The sequence below is a fragment of the Salvia splendens genome, unplaced genomic scaffold, assembly GCF_004379255.2.
Source record: "Salvia splendens isolate huo1 unplaced genomic scaffold, SspV2 ctg378, whole genome shotgun sequence".
Classification (NCBI taxonomy): domain Eukaryota; kingdom Viridiplantae; phylum Streptophyta; class Magnoliopsida; order Lamiales; family Lamiaceae; genus Salvia; species Salvia splendens.
This window is the reverse complement of record NW_024599024.1, coordinates 1-25,339: the sequence shown is the minus strand read 5'-3', so window position 1 is coordinate 25,339 and position 25,339 is coordinate 1. Positions and strand designations below refer to the sequence as shown.

The 25,339-nt window shown below is 35.8% G+C and overlaps 5 protein-coding genes and 1 long non-coding RNA gene across 6 annotated transcripts; 4 read left to right on the top strand and 2 right to left on the bottom strand.

Annotated features, from left to right (window-relative positions):
* The first annotated feature begins 4,005 nt into the window (after window positions 1-4,005).
* LOC121789972 (allergen Asp f 7 homolog) lies at window positions 4,006-4,389 on the top strand. Its single transcript, XM_042188288.1, has one exon. The coding sequence runs from the start codon at window positions 4,006-4,008 to the stop codon at window positions 4,387-4,389; it is 384 nt and encodes a 127-aa protein (XP_042044222.1).
* A 149-nt stretch (window positions 4,390-4,538) lies between these two features.
* LOC121789971 (exocyst complex component EXO70A1-like) lies at window positions 4,539-5,687 on the top strand. The gene has a single exon (XM_042188287.1). The coding sequence runs from the start codon at window positions 4,539-4,541 to the stop codon at window positions 5,685-5,687; it is 1,149 nt and encodes a 382-aa protein (XP_042044221.1).
* A 278-nt stretch (window positions 5,688-5,965) lies between these two features.
* On the top strand, window positions 5,966-9,814 carry LOC121789975 (putative disease resistance protein RGA3). Its single transcript, XM_042188291.1, has 2 exons — window positions 5,966-6,996; window positions 7,168-9,814. Exons 1-2 carry the CDS (start codon window positions 6,691-6,693, stop codon window positions 9,649-9,651), a joined length of 2,790 nt encoding a protein of 929 aa, XP_042044225.1. The 5' UTR covers window positions 5,966-6,690; the 3' UTR covers window positions 9,652-9,814.
* A 5,072-nt stretch (window positions 9,815-14,886) lies between these two features.
* On the top strand, window positions 14,887-16,121 carry LOC121789973. The gene is made up of 3 exons (XM_042188289.1): window positions 14,887-15,226; window positions 15,317-15,494; window positions 15,570-16,121. The coding sequence occupies exons 2-3, from the start codon at window positions 15,319-15,321 to the stop codon at window positions 15,904-15,906; spliced, it is 513 nt and encodes a 170-aa protein (XP_042044223.1). The 5' UTR covers window positions 14,887-15,226; window positions 15,317-15,318; the 3' UTR covers window positions 15,907-16,121.
* A 5,031-nt stretch (window positions 16,122-21,152) lies between these two features.
* On the bottom strand, window positions 21,153-23,959 carry LOC121789974 (aldehyde dehydrogenase family 7 member B4-like). The gene is made up of 12 exons (XM_042188290.1): window positions 23,956-23,959; window positions 23,779-23,814; window positions 23,647-23,669; window positions 23,491-23,554; window positions 23,298-23,343; window positions 22,774-22,954; window positions 22,490-22,666; window positions 22,230-22,397; window positions 22,003-22,143; window positions 21,824-21,921; window positions 21,586-21,735; window positions 21,153-21,438 (listed from the first exon to the last, which is right to left on the bottom strand). The coding sequence occupies exons 1-12, from the start codon at window positions 23,957-23,959 to the stop codon at window positions 21,384-21,386; spliced, it is 1,143 nt and encodes a 380-aa protein (XP_042044224.1). The 3' UTR covers window positions 21,153-21,383.
* A 333-nt stretch (window positions 23,960-24,292) lies between these two features.
* On the bottom strand, window positions 24,293-25,166 carry LOC121789970. Its single transcript, XR_006048170.1, has 3 exons — window positions 25,000-25,166; window positions 24,753-24,889; window positions 24,293-24,377 (listed from the first exon to the last, which is right to left on the bottom strand). It is a non-coding gene; the product is annotated as an uncharacterized LOC121789970 (long non-coding RNA).
* Window positions 25,167-25,339: the final 173 nt, after the last annotated feature.

Genomic DNA, 25,339 nt, shown 5'->3' with positions numbered 1-25,339 from the left:
CTTTATTTTCTTTAGCATGACAACTAATACTCTTTTCATTACTTTGAAGTTAATGGAAAAAATTCACTTGATTCGAACACGTTTCAAGTTTGGTCCCCGCCAATCAGAACCTTACTAGGTATGGCATGTTACGGAAAAATTCTTTTTTGATAATGCATATTAATGGATTCTATTTTAATAAAGGGTTTTAGTTGTATTCCGACTCAGGGAGTGACGCATAACCATTATGCGTCGTTAATAGAGAGACACATAAACATCATGCGTCTTTTATTAGTGACGCATAAGGGTTATGCGTCATTAGGGAGTGACGCATAAGGGTTTGCGTCTTTTAACGACGCATAATGGTTGTGCGTCATTAACCAAAGACGCATAAGGGTTGTGCGTCTTTTCGATTTTGACACATTAGTGCCTAACAATCTATCATTCCTACTATATTCTAAAAACTTAAAATTACTCGTCTTGAATTATTAAGAATGAAATATGCATATATAGATTAATTTTCATCGTTGGATTCTAGTCTGATTAGCCATAAAAGATAGTATAAACTTGAACGTTTTAGATTGACAACTTCAATGCGAAAAAATATCAACCCAATTAACTTGCAATCAAAATAGGACTGATCCGAAATTCAATAAATTGGCTCGTTTGATATTTCTAATAGAATGTGAGATATATCCCACTCGGATAGTGATAAGATGCAAACTCTATTTATTGTACAAACTCCACTCTTCAATACAATGTCAACACAACATTAACAGAATGTCAACATAGTATAAAAGTTCAAGATTTTGATGTCAATACCTTGTCAATACAATGTCAACACAACACCTTATATAATATATAGAGTTTGCATTTGATCACATCTCTATCCAACCATATATGTTGTGTAATTAGATTTTATAAATGATAACTAAACGTGCAATTTGTGTTAGTGGGGACCCATAATTGTTTAGGGTTGATATAGGCATGCATTTTGTAAATGAGCGTGGGAGGCCCCCATTAAAATAAATTACATAAGTGTAGAGAATAGTTTGGTGCAACCCTTAATATTTGAAGATGGCACATAAGGGTTATGCGTCATTAAATAGTGACGCATCCCTTATGCGTCAATAGGGAGTGACGCATAAGGGTTATGCGTCATTAGGGAGTGACGCATAATGGTTATGCGTCTTTTAACGACGCATAATGATTGTGCGTCATTAATCAAAGACGCATAAGGGTTGTGCGTTTTATTAATAACGACGCATAAGCGTTATGCGTCACTCCCTAAATCGGAATAAATCTACACTCCTTCATTAAAATGGAATTCCATTAGTGTCCTATAACAAAAATAGAAATAACTCGGCATGTTACTGCATGATGATGGGAGAAAGTATCCACCAAGCATATCTCAATAAAAATAATTATTAATTTATTTAATTTATTAAATAATTATTCATTCTTTATTAAATGATACTATTATCTAACAACATATTATTTATAGTATTATTTTATTTACCTTATCGATGGTCTGCATTCACAATATATTTATTACTCTCTCCGTCCACCAAAAAATAGACAAGATTATGAATGACACAATTTAATGTATAATTGGTAAAAAAAAAAGAGGTATGAAAAAGTAAGAGTGAGTGAGGAAAAGGTAATTGAATGAATAATATAAATGATGTGTATAATTATTATTTGTTGAACACTTTTCATTTTTAGACTTCATCTAATTTTGGTGGACACCTCAAAATGATAAAAATACTCTATTTTTTTTAAACCGATGAAGTAATTCTTAAGTACTACTATAACACTAATCCTTAAACGTCATGCAAACCGTCACTTCTCTATTTCAGACTTCCTTTAGCTTGTACTACCTCCGTCCCCAAAAATTTATCCCACCTTGACTCGGCACGAGTTTTAAGAAATGTAATGGAAAGTGAGTTGAAAAAGTTAGTGGATTGTAGGACCTACTTTTATATATTAGTTTTATAATAAAATGTGAGTATGAATGAGTTAGTGGAATATGAGGTCCACTATAAAAAATGGTAAAAAGTGAAATGAGACAAATTTTTCAGGGACAGAAAAAATGGAAAATTGGGACATTTTCAGGGGAGAGTATATAGAATTTGCATATATCCCTCGAGATGCATGTAAATAGACACAAGTTAAAGAAAAGGGAAAAGTTAAAGAAACCTCAAGAATTCACACCAATCAAGAAAGAAAAAATCACCCCATTATTATATTATCCGTTTAAAGAAAAAAAAAAGCCATAGCCATGTGAGAATGAGTAGAACTAGCAAATGGTCTAGAATTTGAGAAATCCAACTCCCCATTGCCATAAGTGGTGCAATTGAAACTCGAAAACTTGCCAAATTTGGAATATTTTGCTGTTTCAACACCTTAAACAAAGGGGGCTGATTAAGTTGATGTGGTCTACTATCCTCCATAAAGTGGCTAATAGTGAAAATCTCATTGGATCTTGGATACTAAATAATCTTTGAGCACAAAAATGTACTCTTATATCAACTTGGCCTTATTAGTATTCAACGAAGTTGTACTAGACAACATGAGGCAACAATTCATTTTCCTTGATAGGCATGAAGATATTATGAATCTCAGTGCAAGGAAACTTGTTACACGTCATAGATGTTTATAGACCAAACGAGCTCTCTATTCTGGTAGACTGATCTTTTGGGATGCGTTCTTTTATTTGACATGTAACATTGCTATTTCAATGAGGCCTGACTTGGACAAGGAGCTATGGTAGTATCCAATGAGGGCATTTGAGAGCTAGTTATCATGTTTGGTATGTAACATTGTTGATTGTATTATTGGGAAATTCAATACATTCATGCCCGTAGTAATTTGAATCTTGAACTTAATAGTTGGAGAATAAACGTCTTAATAGTTGAATCTTGATACATTAATGGAAGTTTATTTGTAAAAGATGAAGAAGGTGAAGAAAAAATTTTGTAATATGGCCTTGGACATGAAATTGACCTGAGCCCATAGATAGTAAGCCCAATAATAGTGTTTCAATGTTAGGCTAATAGAGAGTGAGCCCAATAATAGTGTTTCAATGTCAGCCCAATATAGAGTAAGCCCAATAATAGTGTTTCAGCGTCAGCCCAATAGAGAGACTTCAATCTCTCCACTCATAAAAATTAAATCATCAATATCACTACTTACAATTTACAGCCCAAATATAGCAATTTAAAAGGAAATGAAGCAAGATATCTTGGTTTTCTTTTTCATCATCCAACTACATTACCTAAGAAAATTTTAATATAGTATATACAGTATTTTCATTGATTTATTATTTCTTAAATGCTGTAACCATTAAATACATTTCACAATTCAAATAAACCTAACATTTTAAGTTGAATAAGTACATAGCTATTCAAGTTGAGAAGCTATATAGCATTGAAACAAGGTAGGAGTACTTATTTTCTTTAGTGACATATTTTACCATTGTTTAATACAACTCCTATTTCACTTCATGATTAGGCCAAGATTGGATGGATTCTTTCTTTTCCTCAATCTTTTCACCAATCACAGAAACAAACAAAGTTCCATTATCATATTATTGGTGAATGGGACCTAAACAAATTAAATTCCCCAATAAATACACTTCTCTCTCTTCATCCCCCAAAGTCTTCTCTCTCTTCATCCCCCAAAGTCTTCTAGGTCAACCATCAATGAATCCATCTCTCCCCATTTACGTGTTGATTTCGTGTATCCTTCAATATTTTATTTTATTTTATTTTATTTTATTTTATTTTATTTTATTTTCCCCAAACGCGTCCTTCAATAACTCACTTAATTTAAGCTTATGCTTATTAACTCAATTAACACCAAATACTTATAAGCTCATGAGTTTGAATTTTCCACAGCAACCAAACATGACCACTTCTCACTAAAAAAAATCCAATCATCAAACATTTTCATCAAATCAAAATTATATCAAATCCAAAATTCCAATTTTTTAGCTTAATGCTGAAAACACTTTTATCAAACATCATGGGCGCAACCCTCAGCCAGCAATCCGCCGTCGACACCATCAACCAGTGGCGATCGCGGCCGCGCCACGAGCTGATCTTCGACTCCGGCCTCCACGAGATCCGGCAGTACTTCCAAGCGATCGACAAGCTCGACGACGCCAATGCGCGCGGCTCCAACGACAGGCTCCTCCACACCGCCACCGACCGCCTCAAATCCGAATTCGAAGCCGTCCTCCGCCGCAGCGCCGCCGCCGCCCCGGCCCCGCCTCCACCACCACCGAGTGGAGCTCCTCCGTGTCCGACAGCACCGCCAACGCCTTCCGCTTCGAGGACTACGCCCCCGCCGGCGACGCAGTCAGCCCCGACGCCGCCGATTTCCTCAAAAACATCGCCGCCAGATTGAATTTTCGCGGGAAAATCGAAGACTGCGTTAGGGTTTATAAGAGCGTGAGAAAGCCCCAATTGCAATCTCAGCTAATACGACTCCGTTTCGATGAGCTGAGAGGCGATCACAATCAGAGGAGATACGTCCAAGACGAGCTCAAGGTGAAGATGGAGCTATGGATTCAGGTCTCCAAAATCTGCGTAAAAATCCTCTTCGAGAGAGAGAAGAAACTCTGCGATCAGATCTTCGGTGACGTCGACGCCGCTGCTGCCGCCGACTGCTTCATCGGAACAGTGAAGGACTCCGCGGTCCTTCTGTTCCGATTTGCGGAGGATCTTAGCCTCAGGAAGCAGCCGCACCACACGATGGCGGCGGTTCTCGATGTTTACGAGGCGTTCCTTTGGGTGCTCCCCAGCACAGAGGCTTTGTTTGCCTCTACACCGGGGAAGGGGATCAGGGACGTATGCTCCCAGGCATACTCTCTCATCCAAGGAGACGCCGTCAGGATGCTGTACGACCTGCAGCACGACATCCTCCACGATGCGGCAGCCTCAGACGAGCAGGGCGGGGGCGGGGTCCACCCCACCACGAATTTCGTGGTGGGGCAGATTGAGGTAGTGGTGAAAAATAAAGACCTGCTCACGGGGCTGATCAGATCCGCCCCGTCGCTGAATTTTGGCGACACCGCAATTCCAGACGAGGAATTGCGGCAGTACGCCAACGGCAGCGGTTTCCTGGAGCAGTACTTGGTCCTGACCGTCATAGTACTGCTCAGGAACCTCGACAAGAAATCGAGGAGCTACGGAGACCCCTGTCTAGGGCATCTGTTCGCGATGAACAATCTCCGTAGCATCCTGAAGGCGATCGAGGCGTCGCCCAACCTGCAGGAGATGGTCGGGGGACGTCTGATCACCAAGATGAACGACGACCTAGCGTCCGCCCGGGCGAGCTACGAGACAACCACGTGCGAAAAGTTCCTAACGTGCTTGCGCCGCGATGGGATCTATACGAGCCGCTGCTGCTTCCGATCGCGGGCGTCGAAGGCCGCGGTGAGACGGCGGCTGAACAGCTTCAACGATGTGTTCAAGAAAGTTGATGAATTGCATTCTCTTTGGAAGATTCCGGATCTTCAACTAAGAAATGAAGTTCGTCTTCGTATGTCGGAAATTTTGGTACCACGTTATAGAAAATTTATTGAAGAATTTGGTAATAAACCTGAGACAAGGCTACTACTAGTTGAAGGTAACATGAAGCATCGACCTGAGGAACTTGAGGCCTTAGTTCGACAAAGATTGTTTGCAAATAGTGATTCTTGATTCATGTGTAAAATATTGTGTTGGAGATATTCCACAATTTTTCTTTTCCTTAGGGAACTTTCAATTAATATGGAGACCTTTTCTATAAACAAAGAGGTTTAGATTTCAAATATCACCTCTGTTTTCCCTTCAATTGGAAAAAGAAAACAAGTTTTATGACCAATTTCATTAGTGAAAGCGGAATTTTTTTGGGTATGATTATGATAGAATGCTTTAGTTATTACTTATGATCCATAGATTAGGCTAGGGATGTCGTTCGTCTTGGTCCCAACTTTTTACAGATTTTCAATTTCTTTTTTGTTTTAATTCATAATCAAGCATTATAGTTTCAAAATTCTAGAATCTAAATCCCATGTGCTTGGAGCCACAACTGGTGATCCAAATCCATTAAGTTCAACCCAAAAGACAGGGTTATGGTCCAAAAACTAGAACCTTTATTCTCACTATCCTATTAAAAATAAAACATTTTCTATTTTAGATTGTCCCATTAAAAATGAAACGTTTTCTAAAATGGAAACAAATTTTTTCATCTCTACTTTACCCTCTCTTCATTAACTCACAAAACAACATTACATAAAATAAAATGCCGATTTTCTAATATTTTATATTTAATGGGACGGAGAGAGTCTATTTTAGATTAGCTTGTTTTTGCTAGTAGAAGTCAGCTAAATAAAATTATTTAAAGACCCAAGTTGGTTATTTTTGGTGACAACAATGAAATTTCTCAACATTACTCTCTCTTTCTTAGTAATTCTCAGTACACTTTAATTATGACTATTGTATAACGCGGCAATCACGAAGACAAAGTCGACTCTACTCAATCACTTCCTTCGTTTGGCCATTTTCGTGAAAAAATCGAATTTCCCCACACAATTTCTAATCTTCTTCCACTTAATTTTCATGTTACTAACATTTGACATCTCCAACATAAAACATAAAAGCCTCAAACAACTCTTACAAAATCAAAATTTGCCCAAATCCAGTCTCTCTCTGTGTACCAACCATGTCCGATGCAGTCATCACAGTCATCCTCACGCAGGTCGCGACGATCCTCGAAAAGCAGATTCGCGAAGAGCTCAGCCTCGTCTGCGGCGTCGGCCACCAATTCAAGAAGCTCAAGAGCGAATTCGAGTCGATCAGAGCAGTAATCGCCGACGCAGAGAAGCGTCAGGTGAAAGAAGAGTCCGTCAAAGACTGGCTCGAAAAGCTCAAAGATGTTTCCTACGACACTGAAGATGTTCTCTCGGAATGGATCACCGCGATGCAGAAAGTTGAAAGCGACGGCTGCCGAGCTTCTCGCTCTAGAAAGGTAATCTCTCTCTCTCTCTCAATTGTGAATTAATTTTAAGGAATTAATTAAAATTTCAGTTTTATTTTTTCAAATTTCAAACTAAATTGAAGCAAATAATCAGAAAACAGAATCAAAATTTGAACTTTAGAGGGAAACGTCTTACAAATTGAGTTTTGGCTTCTTTGTTAGGTGACCTCTCTCTTCACCATGCCTTGCTTCGGTTTCGATAGAGTTGCATTTCGCCGGGAAATAGCGATAAAGATCAAGAAAATCAACGAGAGGCTTTCAGATATTGCAGCTGAGAAAGTAAGGTATAATTTTAGTGAGGTTTTGAGTAATGAGATTTTGGAGAGGCCCAAAACGGCGTCGTTTATCGACGATGCCGAGGTAGAAGGGAGGGATGTGGATAAGGAGAATTTGATTGGTCGATTGTTGGGCCGCGAGAATCGAGGAAAAGGTCTAAATGTGGTGTCATTGGTGGGGTTGGGTGGGGTCGGAAAGACGACCCTCGCACAGCTGGCGTTCAACTCTGACGAGGTGGTTAACCACTTCGACAGAGCGGTATGGGTGTGCGCGTCCGACCCTTTCGACGAGGTGCGGATCGCGAGGGCGATTTTGGAATTTATCGAGGGTAGTGCCCCTTACTTGTTTGAGCTTGAGACATTGGTTACCAAGATTAGGAACTATGTGGAGGGGGAGAGGTTCTTGCTAGTCTTGGATGATGTTTGGACTGAGGATTTTAGGAAGTGGGAGCAACTTTTAAAGTCTTTAAAGACCGGGAAAGCCGGTAGCACGATCCTCGTGACCACGAGGAAGGAGAGCGTGGCAAGGATCATGGGGAGTAGCGACCTGCTCCGGCTAGGGGGGCTCTCTGTGGCGGACTCGTGGACCTTGTTTGAGAAGATCGCGTTCCTTGAGAGGAAACGCGAGAGGTTTGAGGAGGTCGGGAGGAAGATAGCAGAGAAGTGCAAGGGGTTGCCTCTGGCTATCAAGGCGATAGCCAGTTTGATGAGATTTAAGGCGACGGTTAAAGAGTGGGAGGACGTGCTGAGGAGCGAGTTTTGGGAGTTGGAGGAGGCGGAGGCGGAGGGGCTTTTCCCGCCCTTGATGTTGAGCTACTATGACCTGCCTTCGAATGTGAAGCGTTGCTTCACATTCTGTGCGTTTTTCCCAAAGGACCACGCCATTGAGGCTAGCAACCTCGTGCAGCTCTGGATGGCGCATGGCTACCTGGCTGCCTCGACCGGGAGTTTCTCGGTCGAGGCGGAGAGAGTAGGGCAAGACTACTTGCAAATCCTTGCAATGAGATCCTTTTTCCAAGATGTGGTGAGAGATAGGGATAGGATTGTGAGTGTTAGAATGCATGATATGGTCCATGATTTCGCGCACTATATCGCGAAGAACGAGTGCTCTGTCATCGAGTTCAATTTCGATTTCCAACGGAGGATGGAGTCATCACACAAGCGGGCCCGACACCTAACCGTGGTCCGAGCAGAAGGCAGCCAGTTCCCCAATGTTACTAATGTGGGGAAGCTCTTCACATTGTGGGTGCAGTCTTTCTACGACACCCCGCCTATCATATCCCAGCTCGACCGCGTTGATCCGGACTTCATACGCCGTCTGCTCTCCCTCCGGGCGTTGGATTTCAGCCGAAACCGGCTAGGGGAGCTGCCTAAAGAGATAGGCCTTTTGATCAAGCTGAAACATCTCAACTTGTCTCATAATCCATTTTGGGAGCTGCCTGAGACATTGTGTGATCTCTATAATCTGCAGACTTTGAAGCTCTCTGGTTGTCATCATCTCCGTAGATTGCCCTCGAAAATCGAGAAACTGACGAATCTTCGACACCTCGAGATCGACAGGACTAGTAGCCTCAAGATGCTGCCAAAGGGAATAGCAGAGTTGGCCTCACTTCAAACATTGAACAAATTCATCATCATGAATGACAGAAGCAATGCTGCTTGTGGGCTTGTGGAGTTAAAGAGTCTGAACAATCTACGCGGTTGTCTGAAGATCGAGGGGCTCGGGTTTGCAGCAGGCGCGGCTGAGGCGAAGAAGGCCGAGCTGAGGAACAAGGCGCGCCTCTCTGATCTTGAGATGGACTTCAGCCCTTTGATCAAGAGTGATGATAGCCAATATGAGGTGATCGAGGCGCTTGAGGCGCCCGAGAATCTCGAGTCGCTGCAGATCACGTCGTACGGGGGCATGAGCCTTCCTCGATGGATCATGAATCTCACTAAGCTGCAGAGGATCATCCTTCAAGACTGCCCAAACTGCGCCGCTCTGCCTCCTCTGGCCTCGCTCCCGTTGCTCGTGACGCTTCATTTGGAGGGGCTGAACTCTATGAAGTGCCTTGATTTCGACTCGTTGGGGGCGCGGGCGAATGGGGGTGCCACGCTGGCCTTCCCGGCGTTAAAGAAGCTAAAGATTTCGAGGATGGAGAGGTGGGAGGAGTGGGATGTGAGCGTGGGGGGCGCTGCGATGCCTCGTCTCCGTTGCATGAAGATCTCGCAATGTGGCAAGGTGAAGGCGCTGCCGGCGCTCCTCCTCCGTGGCTCGATGTTGAGGAAGCTGCGGATCGACGGCTGCCCCGTGCTGCATCGGCTGTACAACAAGGAGAGTGGGGAGCTTTGGAGTGAGATTGCACACATTTCAAAAGTCAGAGTTTCTTGAAGTTTATAAATGTGGTGCTGAGAAGAATTTGTGTTTTGTTTTGGTGTGGTTTATTTCAAGTTGTTAATGTTATTGTTTGAATCATTGTATGTGTAAACTTTTGTGTTTTTGGCTTGATTGATTGTTTCCCAAATACAAATGCGGAGCCAGAAATTTCACAGTAGAAGTTAGTAGATATTTCATACGGGTAGTGATAAAATGCAAACTCATATATGGTACAAACTCCAAACTTTTCAACACAATGTCAACACAATGTGAATGTCAACACAACGTCAACCATTGACACTGTGTTGATATTTTTTGTTGCTATTATTTTATCATCTGATGATATTTTCTAACGGTTTAGAACATAATTTGGAGTTTGTACAATATTTAGAGTTTGCATTTGATCATATCTCTATTTCATACTACTTTATTTAGTGACTTTTCTTTGATTTAAACTCAACTTACCACAAGTTTAACAAATTCCCAAAATTATATTTTTATTTAATACTAATAATCTTAAAACAAAGAGATATAAAGACGGAGAAATGAATTAGCCAGAGAAATTAAATGGTTAAATAGTAATATTTAAAAGAAAAACAATATTAGCATAAAAATACTAATTTATCTATAGATATAATTTTAATTAGATAAAATTAGAAGAAAACAAAATATTATAGTATGTGTTATATGCAATCGATGTGTGATCGACTTCCTAAGATGGTTATAGTCTTATAGAATGATTGAAAACAAATAATTCGTATGAAGATTGAGATTTCAAGGATCAAATAATTCAAATGTAGTATTTGTTTATTTTATTTCTCAATCATACATAGAGTGATTAGTCTAACACTCAACCTGTTGAACATGTGGGGCAATATTTTACTTATTTTGCAACTGTATTATCTAATATATATTCTATAGACACAGGTCTCAATCATATATAGTTGATTTCACAAGTTGCTTCAAATCATGTGCAAACAAACATATGATTTCGTTTGATACACATTAAATATTTTAATCATAGGCTGAGATTACATTGATCGACTCATATGAAAGCATTTGATTGTCTTTTGAAGAAATTAAATTATAATTATAAATTATTGGATGAAGTTTGCTTTTTTTCAAAGAAAACAAGTAACGACTTTGGGCATGTTGATCTTATGTTAAATCGATTGTTTAATCAGGAAATAACGCATACAATATCTTTTTATTTTTTTTAAAAAAAATTGCTTTGTACTTGATGAAATTTAAAATTGTACTTACAACATTTAATAACTAAAGTGATCTTAAATTTAATATTGTAAATTTTATAAACTCGTCTTAATGACATTATAGGAAATAGAACTCGTAAGGTCGGACACAATAAAAAGGTTGTCGGCTACATCAGAAGGCGAAAAGCGGTGTGGCAATTGTTGTTGACATTGGATGACAATCGAAAAACGAGAGTGAACCTCAATCCCAAAAGGTTGGAGCCAGTGGCTCCATTTTTCAGTTTATGATGCAATAAATATATAACAATCCCTTAGCTTGTGAAAATAGTTCTCTAACCATATGAATATGGATTTGTTATAAGAGGATCCCTTGTTCTCATGTGGATTCGCTGTTGATTGGGGCGAATTTGTTGCCCCGTGGGATTGGTTGTAGTTTCAAAGGCCAAGTGTGATGGAGTTTTTAGGCCTTTCACAGATCATAAATAAGACCAGTGACTAGTCGACCACCGATCCTACCTCGATCCGTCATTGTTCGTACTAATCACGTGAAGGAGACAAATATGCAACAACATAGTTTGGGATGTTTATTTCCACATCACACTCCAATCCATATAAACCACATAAAAGATATAAAACTATATCAAAATGTCCTTGTTCCATTATATTGTTATGATGGCAATCCAAGAACAATGGGAAATGGCAATGTGACACGCAATAAATCAATAATGTCACATACCAATAAATGTGGCACAAATTAAACAGATAATGAGCTGCATTTTTGTACCTTAGATTTCATACAATGTAGGTGTTTTGTAGGTCTAGGTGTTTATATTAATTTGGATTTTAGACGACAAGAAATAGACTTTTTACTTGGGGTGTGACAATACAACCCAAGCACCCTTTTTAGGTATATTTGTCCACTCTTTATTAGGGCAAACATTATTTTTTTTGCTTTATTTAATAATTTATTATATAATGGTGGAGTTAATCAGTTAGCTAGGGGGACTATGAACCAAACATTTGTCACAAAGTATCAATGTATAATAATTATTATTTCCTTGCGTGACAGATTTTTCAAAATTAATTGCTTTTATGTGTACTACCTATGTGTGATGATTGATGAAGAGTTTAATGCTTGTTTTTTAGGGCAAATTTAGAGGGATGAGTGGTGTTGGGGTATCATCAAACCTTTTGGTAGAGATATTTTTAGGAATAAATAAGTATTGGGAAATATAGCTCTTGCTATTATTAAAACAAATTATTTTTAAAAAAAGATAAATATATAGTAGTAAAAAAAAGTACTATATCGGTAAAAGGAGGACTATTCAAAGCAGACTTACATAGATGACATAGTGGTAGAATAGTTAATGACAAAATTCCACAATTTTCAGGGTGTTTTTCTATCATTCATCGAGAAACATGTAATGATGTGAATGTTTGATTAAAAAAACAATTCTAGAGTATATTATAAAAATTCCAATAAAATCGAAAGGATAATGTACTGCGACAAGAGGAAATCGAATACGTCTGGATTGATAAAATCCAATAATATTATCTTGGAAAATAGAAGTGTATTTGTATTTATATGCAGAATAAAACAAACCAAAACAAAATAAAACGTGCAAGAGTTTATGTAAATGGGGACAGCCATGTGAAGAAAACTTGGTTTGGTTTATGAGACATTTAGGAATGGAATACATAAAAACTAGAGATAATATTATTCAGCTACAATGACTTGTCATAATTCCAGTCCAAATAAAACAATTTATTTGCTAGAAGTTTAGTAGTAGTAGTAGTAGTAAAACATTCAATTCACCTAAAAAGCATAATTTTCATAGTGAATACTACACCTTAATTTGGTTCAAATCATCATTTATAGTATAAACAGAAATGGATAAAAATATAAGAAAAGTGAGCATCAAAGTACTATATCATTAATTTATTATTTTTATAAAAATAGAAAAAAAATCTTCTATGGCTATTCACAATATAACTACACAACTTTATTACATATTGATCGTCATTTTAGTTCCTCTAACAAAATAGTCCCTTTTAATTTATAGTAACTATATTAACAAAATAGACCACTGAATATTTTCTCTTATATTATAATGATTAGTATTTATTAACTTTATTCACTTATAATATATTTTGAAATAATCACTAACATTAATATGAGCTTTAACTCATGCTCTAATAATATTAGTATTTTAACTATTTTTATTAAACTTATGCCATGTTAATAGAGGGTATATTTTTTAGTAGATCGAGGGAGTACCTCCACAAAAGTGCATGAAAAATTGAAAATTTGTCATTATCATTTTATTTCATTTTCATACGATTACGACTAATTATATATATCGTAGTTGGACTGTGACATATTTCCTTTTTCAGATCATGCAATTTATTTTATATACACGCATTCTTAGCCTATTGGCTTATATGCGTGATTCATCATTTTCAATGCACTTGTCATTACAATACAAATTATATAAATTTTTTATATGAGTTGAGTTCGTTTTTTTTAGCTTTAAGTGGGAAAATAACTCGTAGTGGTAATATATAACATGTGTAGGATAAAATAAATATACTTGAAATACAACTAGTTTAAATTCTATGAAAGCTTCTAGATTATGCATAAATTGAGCTAAAATATTGGATTTACATGAAATTTGACTAACCCACGTAAATAAATTCCTATTAGTGTAAGGATAATAAATGCATGATCTAATGCTTAAAAGCGAGGCTGTCAATTTAAATTTTAAATTTCATAATACATTTTTATATTGAATTGGTAAATCATAATTTGAAAAAAAAACAAATAATAATTAACTATAAATATGTATTTATCGTTGCAAGGCTTTATTTTAAGTGAGATATATTTTCTATTTTATTTGTTTGTTTCTTGAATGCGTGAGAGATAATCTATTTCTTTGGAAGATTATATGCTACTACTATGGAGTACTATTATATTTTTATTCTTTTGAAAAGTTATATGCTTTATTTATTTTAAATATATGCTGAAAGAGATATGAACATAAAATAAGATAGAAAAACAAAATAGTAGACTTTACATATATATTTTTATAGTTTCTTTTCAAAGGATAAATGAATAAATTTATATTTTCTTTCTATATCAATTTCTTATATGTGCATTAAAATTAATACATCAGTTAATTGAAAAGGACGGCACCAATTTCTTTTGTATTTTACTTCAACCCTTAGCCTATCAATTTTATTTAATTAGCCTATCAACTTTATTTAATTTAACTTATTCTTCACTTAATTGACCACTCAATGAAAATACGTACATAGAAAGAGTTATTTTAAGAAACTTTCTTCCCACTTATTTTCTTTGTTAATTTAAATACGATATTAAAGTAAAAAGATTGTACTAAATTACTCCTACTTGTGATCAAACCAAACTTTCAAGAAGATACGATCATTAATTCCATAATAACTCCATATTTTCGAAAAATTATTTTTAGAGAGTTTTTGTCGTGAATCGTATTTTTTATAAAGGTTTCCAAATTTAGTTCCATATTTTCGAAAATTTATTTTTAGTTCCATAAAGTAAAGATTCAACTAAAATACTTGTGATAAAAAAATACAACCAAAGATTCATATATCAGAAATACATAAAAAAAGTTATTTCAAGAAACTTTTGTCCCTCAATAATCCTCTTATTTTAGTTGTTACTCTAAACACGATAATTAAGTACAGATTCAACGAAATCACTCGTGATCAAACCAAATATTCATAGTCATGATCGTTAATTCCATAATAAACCCATTCGTTATTAAAGCAATCAAATTTAGCCCCATATCTGCGCAAAATTATTATTAGAAATTTTTTTGTGACACATATTTTGGACAAAAAAATCATGTTTAATTTGTTAAATTATTAAATTAAATAAGGTTAAGTTTTTTAAAACAGAGTCAATGATGACGTGTACCCCCACCAATCATTGACCCCCTTTTCTATATAAAATGCACAAAAAAACTCTTTTTATTCCAATCTCTCTCTTTCATTACTCAATTCTCTCTCTAAATTGTCTCTTCCCTTCATCCGAAAAAACCCGAGCACGAATATTTAATCCATCTCTAAAACCCATTGATTGATTGAGAGATTCTGTCTTCAACCAGCCAAATAAGAGAAGAAAAGGTGAAATCTTTCCCATTCTCTCTCTTCGATCGAATTGGGCCTTTTTCTGGAATGTCTTTCATGACTACATTCTTCATCCCATAAGTAGTAGAGTGGGAGAAAGAACGATAGAAAAACAAGAAAAAAGATCGATTTTTTCTTTCAATTTAATTTCTCCCCCAATTTCTAGGTCAAGATTGTAAATTTGCACCTTCAATCTTGGTCTTATTCATCTTGTAAGCTCTCTCTCTCACTCACTTAATTCCTAATTTCGTGAATTTCCCAGTTCAAAAGTATTGATTTTGCTTGTGAATTTGCCTTTTTAGGGATGTCTACGAGTATAATTAACGATTCAATGGTGATTGCTTCCGGCCCGGACGGGCCCTCTGTAAACGGGCCCTTGAACACTATTTCGGGCCAAGTCGAGGTGGAATTCGCTACATGCGACTGCTGCGGGCTTACGGAGGAATGCACTCTTCCTTACATCGAGACTATTCGCGAAAGGTAACAATAAAAAAAATTCAATTTTGAAAAAAATGGAGTCTAATTCTGTTAAAAAACTGTTATTCGGGCTTTCAGATATGGCGGGAAGTGGATATGCGGGCTTTGTGCGGAGGCGGTGAAGGACGAGATCGTGAGGTGTCAGAAGCTGATAAGCCCAGACGAGGCCGTGGCCCGGCATATCAGCTTCTGCAGCAAGTTTCGGGCCGCTGTGCCCCCAGAGGACCCGACGGCGCACCTGATTCGGGCCGTGGGGAGGCTCATGAGGAAGGGGCTGGAGAGCCCGAAGTCGGTGCCGTGTAGCCCGAATAATAAGCTCGAAATAGAAGGCGTTGGTGTGTTTACTCGGTCGGAGAGTTGTATACCGAGTTTAACCCTAGTGGATGCCTCGGTGTATCATCGTGGGTTGGAATGAGGTCTAAGGGTAAAATGGTAAAGTTGATATAGTTCAGATGAAAAAGAGAAATGAAGAGGAAAAATAGTGGTGATGATATTACTTAGAGGTTTGTTTAGTTGAAATGCTTAATTTACGTGTTAGTTTTTAGTAGTATGTTTTAGAATAATGGTATAAATCTTAATCTTCCAATAGTTTGATATGCTACTAATTAAAACATCTTATGGTTGGTGTTATATTTTGGCGTGTTTAATTAATTCACCAAATATGCAGACTGATTAATTTAGTATTAAAAACAATAATTAACTTAAATTATTTTATTGCTCTTAAACCCTTTTTTTTAATCATAATAACAAAATTATTTCGGACTAATTGAACATCAGAGTATCCACTATCACGCGGACGTCCCGCATAGCCCAGCCCCTTTTTTGTCCACATCCCCAGTTTTTTTGTCCGCCCCCAAAAAAATATTTCCGCCACTATAGGCAGACACTTCCAATAGTCCCAAAATTTTATAACTAATTATAATCAATTATAACAAAAAACGTATATTACCTGCTACTTCTCTCTCTCCTTCCTTCTTCAATCTCCCCTCCTCTCTCAAAAAATGTCGAAAATTAAAAAAAAATTAAGGGGGCGGCCGGCGCGCCTATCGCCCCGCGGGTTTGGGACAGGCGCATCCTCGCACTAAACTCGCCGAAGGGCGTTCCGCCCCGGAAATAACGTCCGGCTCGGGGCGGCCTCTCGCTCCACTATAGCTCGGCGGGGCGGCGGCGGGAAGGGGGCGGCCGGCGCGCCCCCCTATAGTGGATATCCTCAATAAATCGGACACATCCTAAAAAGAATGGAACCGGATAAGCATATGACACGAAGCTTGAAAAATCCCTATCTCTTTAATGATGTGTTTGTGCTTTATTCATAATTAATCATATGTAATCTTATTCTGAAATGAACTATCAAGACTTTATATGGTGAAGAAACTATTTATTATTAGACTCAATCTTATTTAATTTATCTAGCCGGACGTCAACTTAGTAAAAAGATAAAGTGTTAAGAAAAAATACTAACCAAATTTGGTGTGTGGATGATGAGATAATCTTGAGTGGCAGCTAGAATTGCTATGTATAATAAGGTTAAATTGGGCCCAACTCCCTATTTCAATCAATTATTGTAGTATATTTAAAATTTAATTTATACTAAAACGTCGATCATATTTAACCTCTTTCAAAATGGCCAATCTCAATAAGTGCGTCTTTTCCTCGAGCCCCATTCCCTTTTGATAGCAACTTATTTTTCTATTTTAGACCAAGAACTAATTAAAAGCGACAATCATCGTATTAATGAATATCAGACGAAGAATGCAAGTGAAATTCAATCACAAAGGATTGGGGTGGAACTGCCGCATCAGAGGTAGGGCAGTTATACAGGTCGAAATTAATAGAATTTTGCAATCATTATGGATTAGCGTGGGTCAGTTTACTCTCTTAATCTTACCTAGATGTGATCATTTACTCAAGCATTAACCAATCATTTGGAAGAGAAACTACTCAAAAATCTTTAATTGTGACGAACTTATATTTGGATTGTTCTTGAGAAATTTATTTGTGATCCCAAATTAATCACAGAGCGGAATTAATTTCAATCACATTGATTTATTTTCGGCGCACTGTACATTATAGAAAAAATTGAAAGTTTTGCCATTTTTTATTTTCTTCCATCACCGAAAAGGACAAATGTGTCATTTTATTAATTCCTTTTTCCCCAGAAGTTGATTGGGCCTAGGTGTGGAATATTAGTAATGCTGATAATGTATGGTTGATATTAATTTTTTAAAGAAAATTCAAACTATATTACATATATTAAAAACATTAAAATGTAAATTAACCAAGTGATATCAATCATAGATGTCACATTTCTATGGCATAGTAATAATTTTTTCAATTTCAAGTAGATTTGGTGAACAACTTTTGAAGTGAAAAAGGATGAGTTGGAATACTTTTTATTTTGGAGGGAACTACATAAATGATATATGATCTTTTATTTTCGCACATAAATGGTACTAGATCTTTATTTTATATCATTTTTGGTACCTTATGACAAAAATAACCATGGGTACCAAACATGTTATTTTTTTTGTTATGAATGATATTTTTGGAAATTTCAATTAAATAGAACCAAATATGTGATTTTATTTTCTTCTTTCCTATTTCTTTTTTTCTTCTTTAGTTTATTCTTCTTTCTTTTTTCTTCATTTTCTTCTCTCTTTTTAGTATTTTATCTTCCTTTCTTCTTTCTATTTTCTCTTTAGTTTATGTTTCCTCTTTTTTCTTTTCTATTTTTTGTTTTTAGTGTTTTATACATACATTTATTTAATTGCATTCATAATATAAATCAATAACAAAGCACCTAATTAAATTAACCATTTAAAGTAATTAAATCAATTGAATATTTTTAATTAAACTATTTATACTCGTTTTAGGGTTGAAACATAACTAAAAATATTCAACTCTTTATCATTATGAATACAATTCACAATTTTAAATTTTGATTAAGACTATATTGATTAGTTATTAATTTTATATAAAATAATTATTATTACTCCCTCCGTCCCAGTTTAAGAGTCATGTTTTGTCATTTTCGTCCGTACCAGTTTAAGAGTCCCATTTAGAATTCACCATATTTGGATATAAATTTAACCTCATTGTTGATGAAATTTACACTCAAATGCCATTACTTTCATAAAAATAAAACAAAACAAAATCATAAACATACAAAAAGTCAAAAGGGTCTCACTTTCCACTACCTCATTTCAATTATTACACACTCCAACAATTTCTTAAAATCCGTGTCCTGACTAAATTGCACGGAGTAGTATTTATTAATTACTACTAGTTTTTACTACTATAACAATAATATTATTATAATAATTAAATATAATTATAACTATAATTATGATTAAGTATATTTAAATTATATTAAAAAATAAATAAATTATTAATTTATAACATCAAAATAATAATCATATATATGAAGGAGGAAATTACAAATCAACTCCTATAACAAGGAGGAAAGACAAATTACGCCACCCAGGGTTCGAACTCGAGACCTCCAGGATGGACGCGGTATCCAGCACCCTTTACCGCTAGGCTTAATTTAAAAAAAAAAAAAAAAAAACATCAAAATAATAATATTAATATTGATTAATAATAATAGTATAACGAGTGAGGATATTATAATATCACTTTTGGTACTAGGTTTGTCAATGCCCAAAATATCCTTTATGACACAAATGGAAAAATGAATTTGTTTAGAGGGTATTTTGGGATGTAAATTGCATCAGGTACCAAAAATGTGATTTATAGGTACCGAAAACGATATAAAATAAAGATCAGGTACCATTTATGTGCAAAAATGAAAGATCGGGTACCATTTATGTAGTTCACTCTTTATTTTGTTAAGTATCACTTTATCAAAGACATAAACCCCAACTTAGAGATAATGACTCAAAGACATAAACCCCAATTTAGAGATAATGACAGTCTAGTTAATTAATATTCCCTCTGTTTCCAAAGAATATACACTTTGGGGTCGACACGAGTTTTAATGTAAAATTGGTAAAGTAAGAGAGATGTAGAGAGAAAAAAGTAATTAGACCATGTTTGGTTGTCAGGATTCTGTCTTAGAAAGTAATCTGATTCCTTAAATTTTAAATTCATGTGTTTGTTTCCGTTTTTAATCAAACCGGGAAAGTAATCAAAATCCTGAAACAAGGAAAGCTAGTACAACTTTCCAGGATTTTGAATCCTAACTTTTCTTAGGTATTCTTTTTCCCAGTTTTAAGATTCTTACATATTTAATGCAATATAGTACAGTTTATTATTATTATTATTATTATTATTATTATTATTATTATCATCATTATTATCACCATCATCATCGTCATTATTATTGTTATTATTTATTACAATGTTTTAAAAAATAATTTAAAAGTATAAACCATACTTAATTTTAGGATAATAAATAACTATAATTCAAATTATCACAATTATAACTATATTATTAATATTTATTTTTATTTTTATTATCATAATAATAATAATTTATTAAATAATTAAATATAATTATAAATAAATAATAATATAATAATTATTAATTTATAAATTAGTAATTAACAATAAAATTGAAGTGAATTAAATTATAAAATTTATTCAATTAAAAATTAAGTAAATATAATGATAATAATAATCTTATTTATTATTATATATTATGATGTATAATCCATATTTAAACTATCCATCGTAATAATAAATAAAATAATATAATTATTATCATTTGTAATTAATAATTTATTAAATAATATGTATTATTATTTTTTATAAATAAAAAATGATAAGTATATTTTTAGTTTAGTGTTTAAATCAAATATATACTTTCAGATCTTGATATTTTCCAAACACGGGAAAGTAAAGTTATTAGAAATCATATTCCCGGGATTCATTTTCCCAGGAATCATTTTCCTTGCCAACTTTACTTTCCATTTTTCTTACCAACTTTACTTTCCCGCCAACCAAACATGACCTTAAAGTATTATTAGTGGAGAATGGGTCCTACCTCATTAGAGAGAAAGGACTTTCCAAAATTAGAAAGTGCATATTCTTGTGGGACAGACTAAAATGGAAAGAGTGCATATTCATGTGGGACGGAGGAAGTACTATATAATCTATTTACCCAATGCAAGTGGAATTAGAAAGTGTTTCACAAAATGTGACCCTAGACCTATCTTTCAATGGAGTTTGACTAGTTACTAAATAGTGTTTCATCCACTTTGGTTGATTTATTGTACATATAAAATCTTCTATTGACTTATAGATGGTTGACATATTCAAGAAAAATGTAAGGTATTTACCAATTTTTGCTTTATGAAATTTCAAAAAAAATTGCATGTAGAAAATTATTAGCAATTTCATAAACAAAATTTGGTAAAATTTGAAATTTTATTAACATGTGACAAGATGGAGATAATGCGCGACGTCGGCGTCGCAATAGAGGATCAGACCTGCGTATTATCGCGATCAAACATACCAGCTTTAACAATTCTTCTCGATTATTGAAGAATCGAATAAGTAATGGCACTCATGTAACTTTTGGAGGTAATTTTTTTTTTCTTCCTTTTATCCTCTTATTTCCAAACTTAGTACTACTAAAATACAACAATGATTTTAATTATTGAAATTCTCGAATTTTCTGGGCATTACACCATCCAACAATAAGAAGAATAGAAGATACATTAGAGAATGTAGGAGTTATTTTTTCAAACCCTTTTAATAGTAGTAATAAGTATACAACAGCATTTATTTCATAAATAGTTCAAAACATTCTAGACATAGATAGAACCATATCTCCTTAATTCGAATCTTCTCCAGCAAGAAATGCTGATAATATAGATTCTTGCCATTAGAAGCATACCCACCCGAGTCGAGCTTTCCCGTTCGCGTTCACTACCCGAAGTTGATCCCTTGAGCCAGAGGCAGCTCGCTTCCGTAGTTGATGGTGCTGCATATACACAAGGCAATACATTCACAGTCAGAAAGGAAATTGGATCAAACGAGCTTCGTTAGCTCTGACCGTGATTCTCGATAGGATTTTGACACGAGATGAGATACAGAGATGGAAACTTGAAAACATAATTGGGTTTTTTACCAAGTTGAGCGCCTCATGTATTGTTTCCAAGAATCGCTTCCGGCTTCACGGCCGCCCCCAGTTGCCTTCTCGCCACCAAAGGCGCCTCCAATTTCAGCACCGTTTGTCGGGATGTTTACATTTACGATACCACAGTCACTTCCTTGGGGACTGTATCAAGAGATAGGTTTTAAGTCAGCAACCCGAAAACATTCTTCTATCTTAAAAACAGCAAAGAAGAGAGCGTCTTATCACTCACCCGATCCATTTGAATATGATTTCAGGTCTGCGAGTGAAGATGGAACTACTTAGACCTTGAGGCACGGAATTGTTTATTTCAATCGCTTCCTTTAACGCCTGCAAAAAAATTTAGACACTTTCCTGACCATTGCAACGACACAAACTGGAGATCTTCGGACAGCTGAAAACTAGCCATACCTGAAACATCATCACATGGAGAACGGGAGCGAACAACTCTTCCTTAACAACGTCAGCACTAGAGGATATTTCGACTATGGTGGGCTGCACGAAATTTCCTTCTGACTCTAAAATGTTGCCACCAATGAGAATCTTTCCTCCCTGCAACGTTATAACAGAGAGTCAAAAACAACTAAGATTTGCCTCAGATGAATATGACAATAATTGAGATTGATCCAGGCACAAACCTGAGATTTGATTTTCTCGATTCCCTTCACAAAATTTTCCCTTGAAACAGGAGTGTGCAACGGCGGCCCAAGTAAGGTACCTTTCTCTAACGGATTTCCGACTTTGACTTGCTTGTAGACATCACATAACCGATCAAGTACTTTCTGATAAACGCTTTCATGAAGAAGCTGCAATTTCAGGATGAGAAAAAGAAGTTATGCACCAAACATCGACTATCTCGTCCACTAAGGTGTGTAGAAGGTACTTATCAATTTCATACCAATCTACGGCAAGTTGTGCATCGCTGACCAGCAGTACCAACAGCAGCAAACAGAATAGAGCGAACAGCGAGTTCAATGTCAGCATCATCCATGACAATTATGGCATTATTTCCACTTAGTTCGAGCAGGCACTTGCCGTATCTTTGATTCACTGTTTGTTGGACCATTAGACCCACCTGGAGTCAGACACAAATCAAACTTTTAATACTTTGGAAAAATGAATTGTCCTTAGTCTTAGACAATTAGACTCATTCGGGTAAGTGGTGAGTACATAAAATAGTACCTTTGAACTCCCAGTGAACGAAACTAGGGGAACACGCGGATCTTTTGCTATAGCTTGACCGATTACAGCACCTCCACAGAATGCCGTGAAAATTGCTCCAGGTAAATTGTTTTTCTCGAATACTCCAGCGATTATCTTCGTCATAGCTATGGTAATGAGAGGTGTGGTTGGAGCACCTTTCCTGAAAATTTTAATATGATTCGTGAAATTCATAAATGCAACCTTCTGAATTCAGTTTTTGGCAAAAAACAGAGCTCAATCGTGTTATGTATCATAAAGAGGAAAGATAGATTGAAGAAACTAAACCTACTGTATACAGATACATTAACCAATTTTTGCTCCAGCTTTAAATCATGGTATCCAAAAATAGAACTATTTCCGATAAAACAGAATGATTCTATAATAGCTTACATTGACATATTAGATTAAAATCATACCAAATGATAATGGAATTTACTGATATTTATGGTTGGGACTAACATAAACAAATTGTAACATCAGTTATAGCAGAGCAAAGGACTCACCACACAACAGAATTTCCACAAACTAGAGCTATGCACGCATTCCATCCTACATTCACACAATAAAAGATAACATTAGAACTTAAACATAGGTTAAAACTATTGATTTTTCCTAAAATGATATGGAAAAGTTGAAGGATGTAATAACACCAACTATTTAATACCAAAACTCGCTAGCCTCGCTCGAATATCTCACCAAGAACAGCGCAAGGGAAGTTGAAGGCTGTAATAACACCAACTATCCCTAAGGGATTCCACATCTGCTCCATAGTAGGATGCATGAATGTCAGATATAAACAATTTACAATAACCAATCATGAGCTGAGAGAAGAAAACGATAGCCCTTGCTTACCTCCAACATCATGTGATTAGGTCCTGCAACCAAATTTGAAGACAATAACGATAATTTTGAAAAAAAAGCCTATAAGCTTGTCTACATGATTCATTATATCAATACATCGAAGGAAACAATATGCAAGCTTACGTTCGGAAGGTATAACAGATCCATTCAGCTGACAGGCTTAATCCACAGCGCAAGTCACACATATCAATTATTTCCTGAAATAATTTTCCCAACACAAGAGAGAATGAAGCTGAACATCATCATAAAATTTATCGAAGTTATAGAAAGTAAGATCCATCGGAAACAATCCACACAAACGCATAAGTAATACGATAGAAGAGAATGCACAAATAAGAAATATGATATAGAAATGCATATTGCACAAGATGTTTCACTTCCACATATTTTAGACAAACCTGAACTTCCCCTATGCCTTCAGCAGTATTTTTCCATTTCAAGGGATACAAGTCGGTTCCGAGATGATGGAGTTTGGTTCTCAATGCATCACCAATTTGTCTCACGATTTCACCTCTCTTTGGTGCTGGAATCTGAAACAAGATGAGACGTCATATATAATAGTCCTAACTCATTTCTAAATGCATTGAAAATTTTTGCATCATGATGAGTAAAATTCGTGAAGAAATCAAAACAGAACCTGCATCCATATCTTTGTGAATCAGCACATGCTTCCATTCCATCCTCATAGTCTCCAATGGATGCTCAGAAACTTCAGCAATCGGCTTAAACCAGGAAACGATTTACAACCCAATTTAGTAATCACATAACGAAATGTATCTTACAACGTGATTACCTAGCTTTTGGGGGGGAACTCAGCAAAAAGGAGCACATATAGTCTATATCAATTATATGATCTTGATTGAGTTAAAATGAATCATAATATGAAGCTTCATCGTTCTCAATCAATGATGCACAAATTAATATAGTCTGAGTTCATGTAATGGTGCATTTTCCCCCCAATTCAAATTCAATTGATCAATTTCAAATTCAACAACATGATCTGATCATCCAATCCTAAAAACTAACTTCAACACTTCGACAACTTCTCAAATTAACTACAAATGGATCGAAATTAGTAAAAAAATCAGTTAAAAAACCTGATTATCAGCAGGATTCACAGAAGAAACAACGGGCCCGTGTCCTTGCCAAGCCCCATTGACGTAGCAGCCCGGATTTCGCGGCCCGAGCCCGATTTCCTTCAGGAACTCGTACTCCCTCTTCGCGAAGCTCATCTCTGCAAATTCCAAATCGCACAGCGACGCATAGAGGTGGTTGTACCGTAAGCATGAGAAGTAGTACTCAATTCACGCATTGCGACATTAAAAAAATTCGAACAAGACTTACAGTGAGATGGAGATTTGTACAGTATAAACGGTGACGATCAAAAAGAACAAGAAGCAGCAGATTTAGAAGAAGAAGAAGATGATGATTAATAAGATGAAGAAGAAACGTGTCCGCTGAGAACTCTACGTTTTGAGTGATGGCAGCAAAGTTGTGATGCAAAAATCCAATCTTTCTGTCCATATTTAACGACGATGATTTGTGCGTCTCTCTTATTTTCTCACTTTTCTCTGTATTAAACTTTTGTTAATATTGTAAAGAATTAATAATAATTTTTACTTTTTACTACTAGCGTATGTTGCAATGAAATTTTTTCTCATGTTTATTCTCTGCTCTCTCAAAA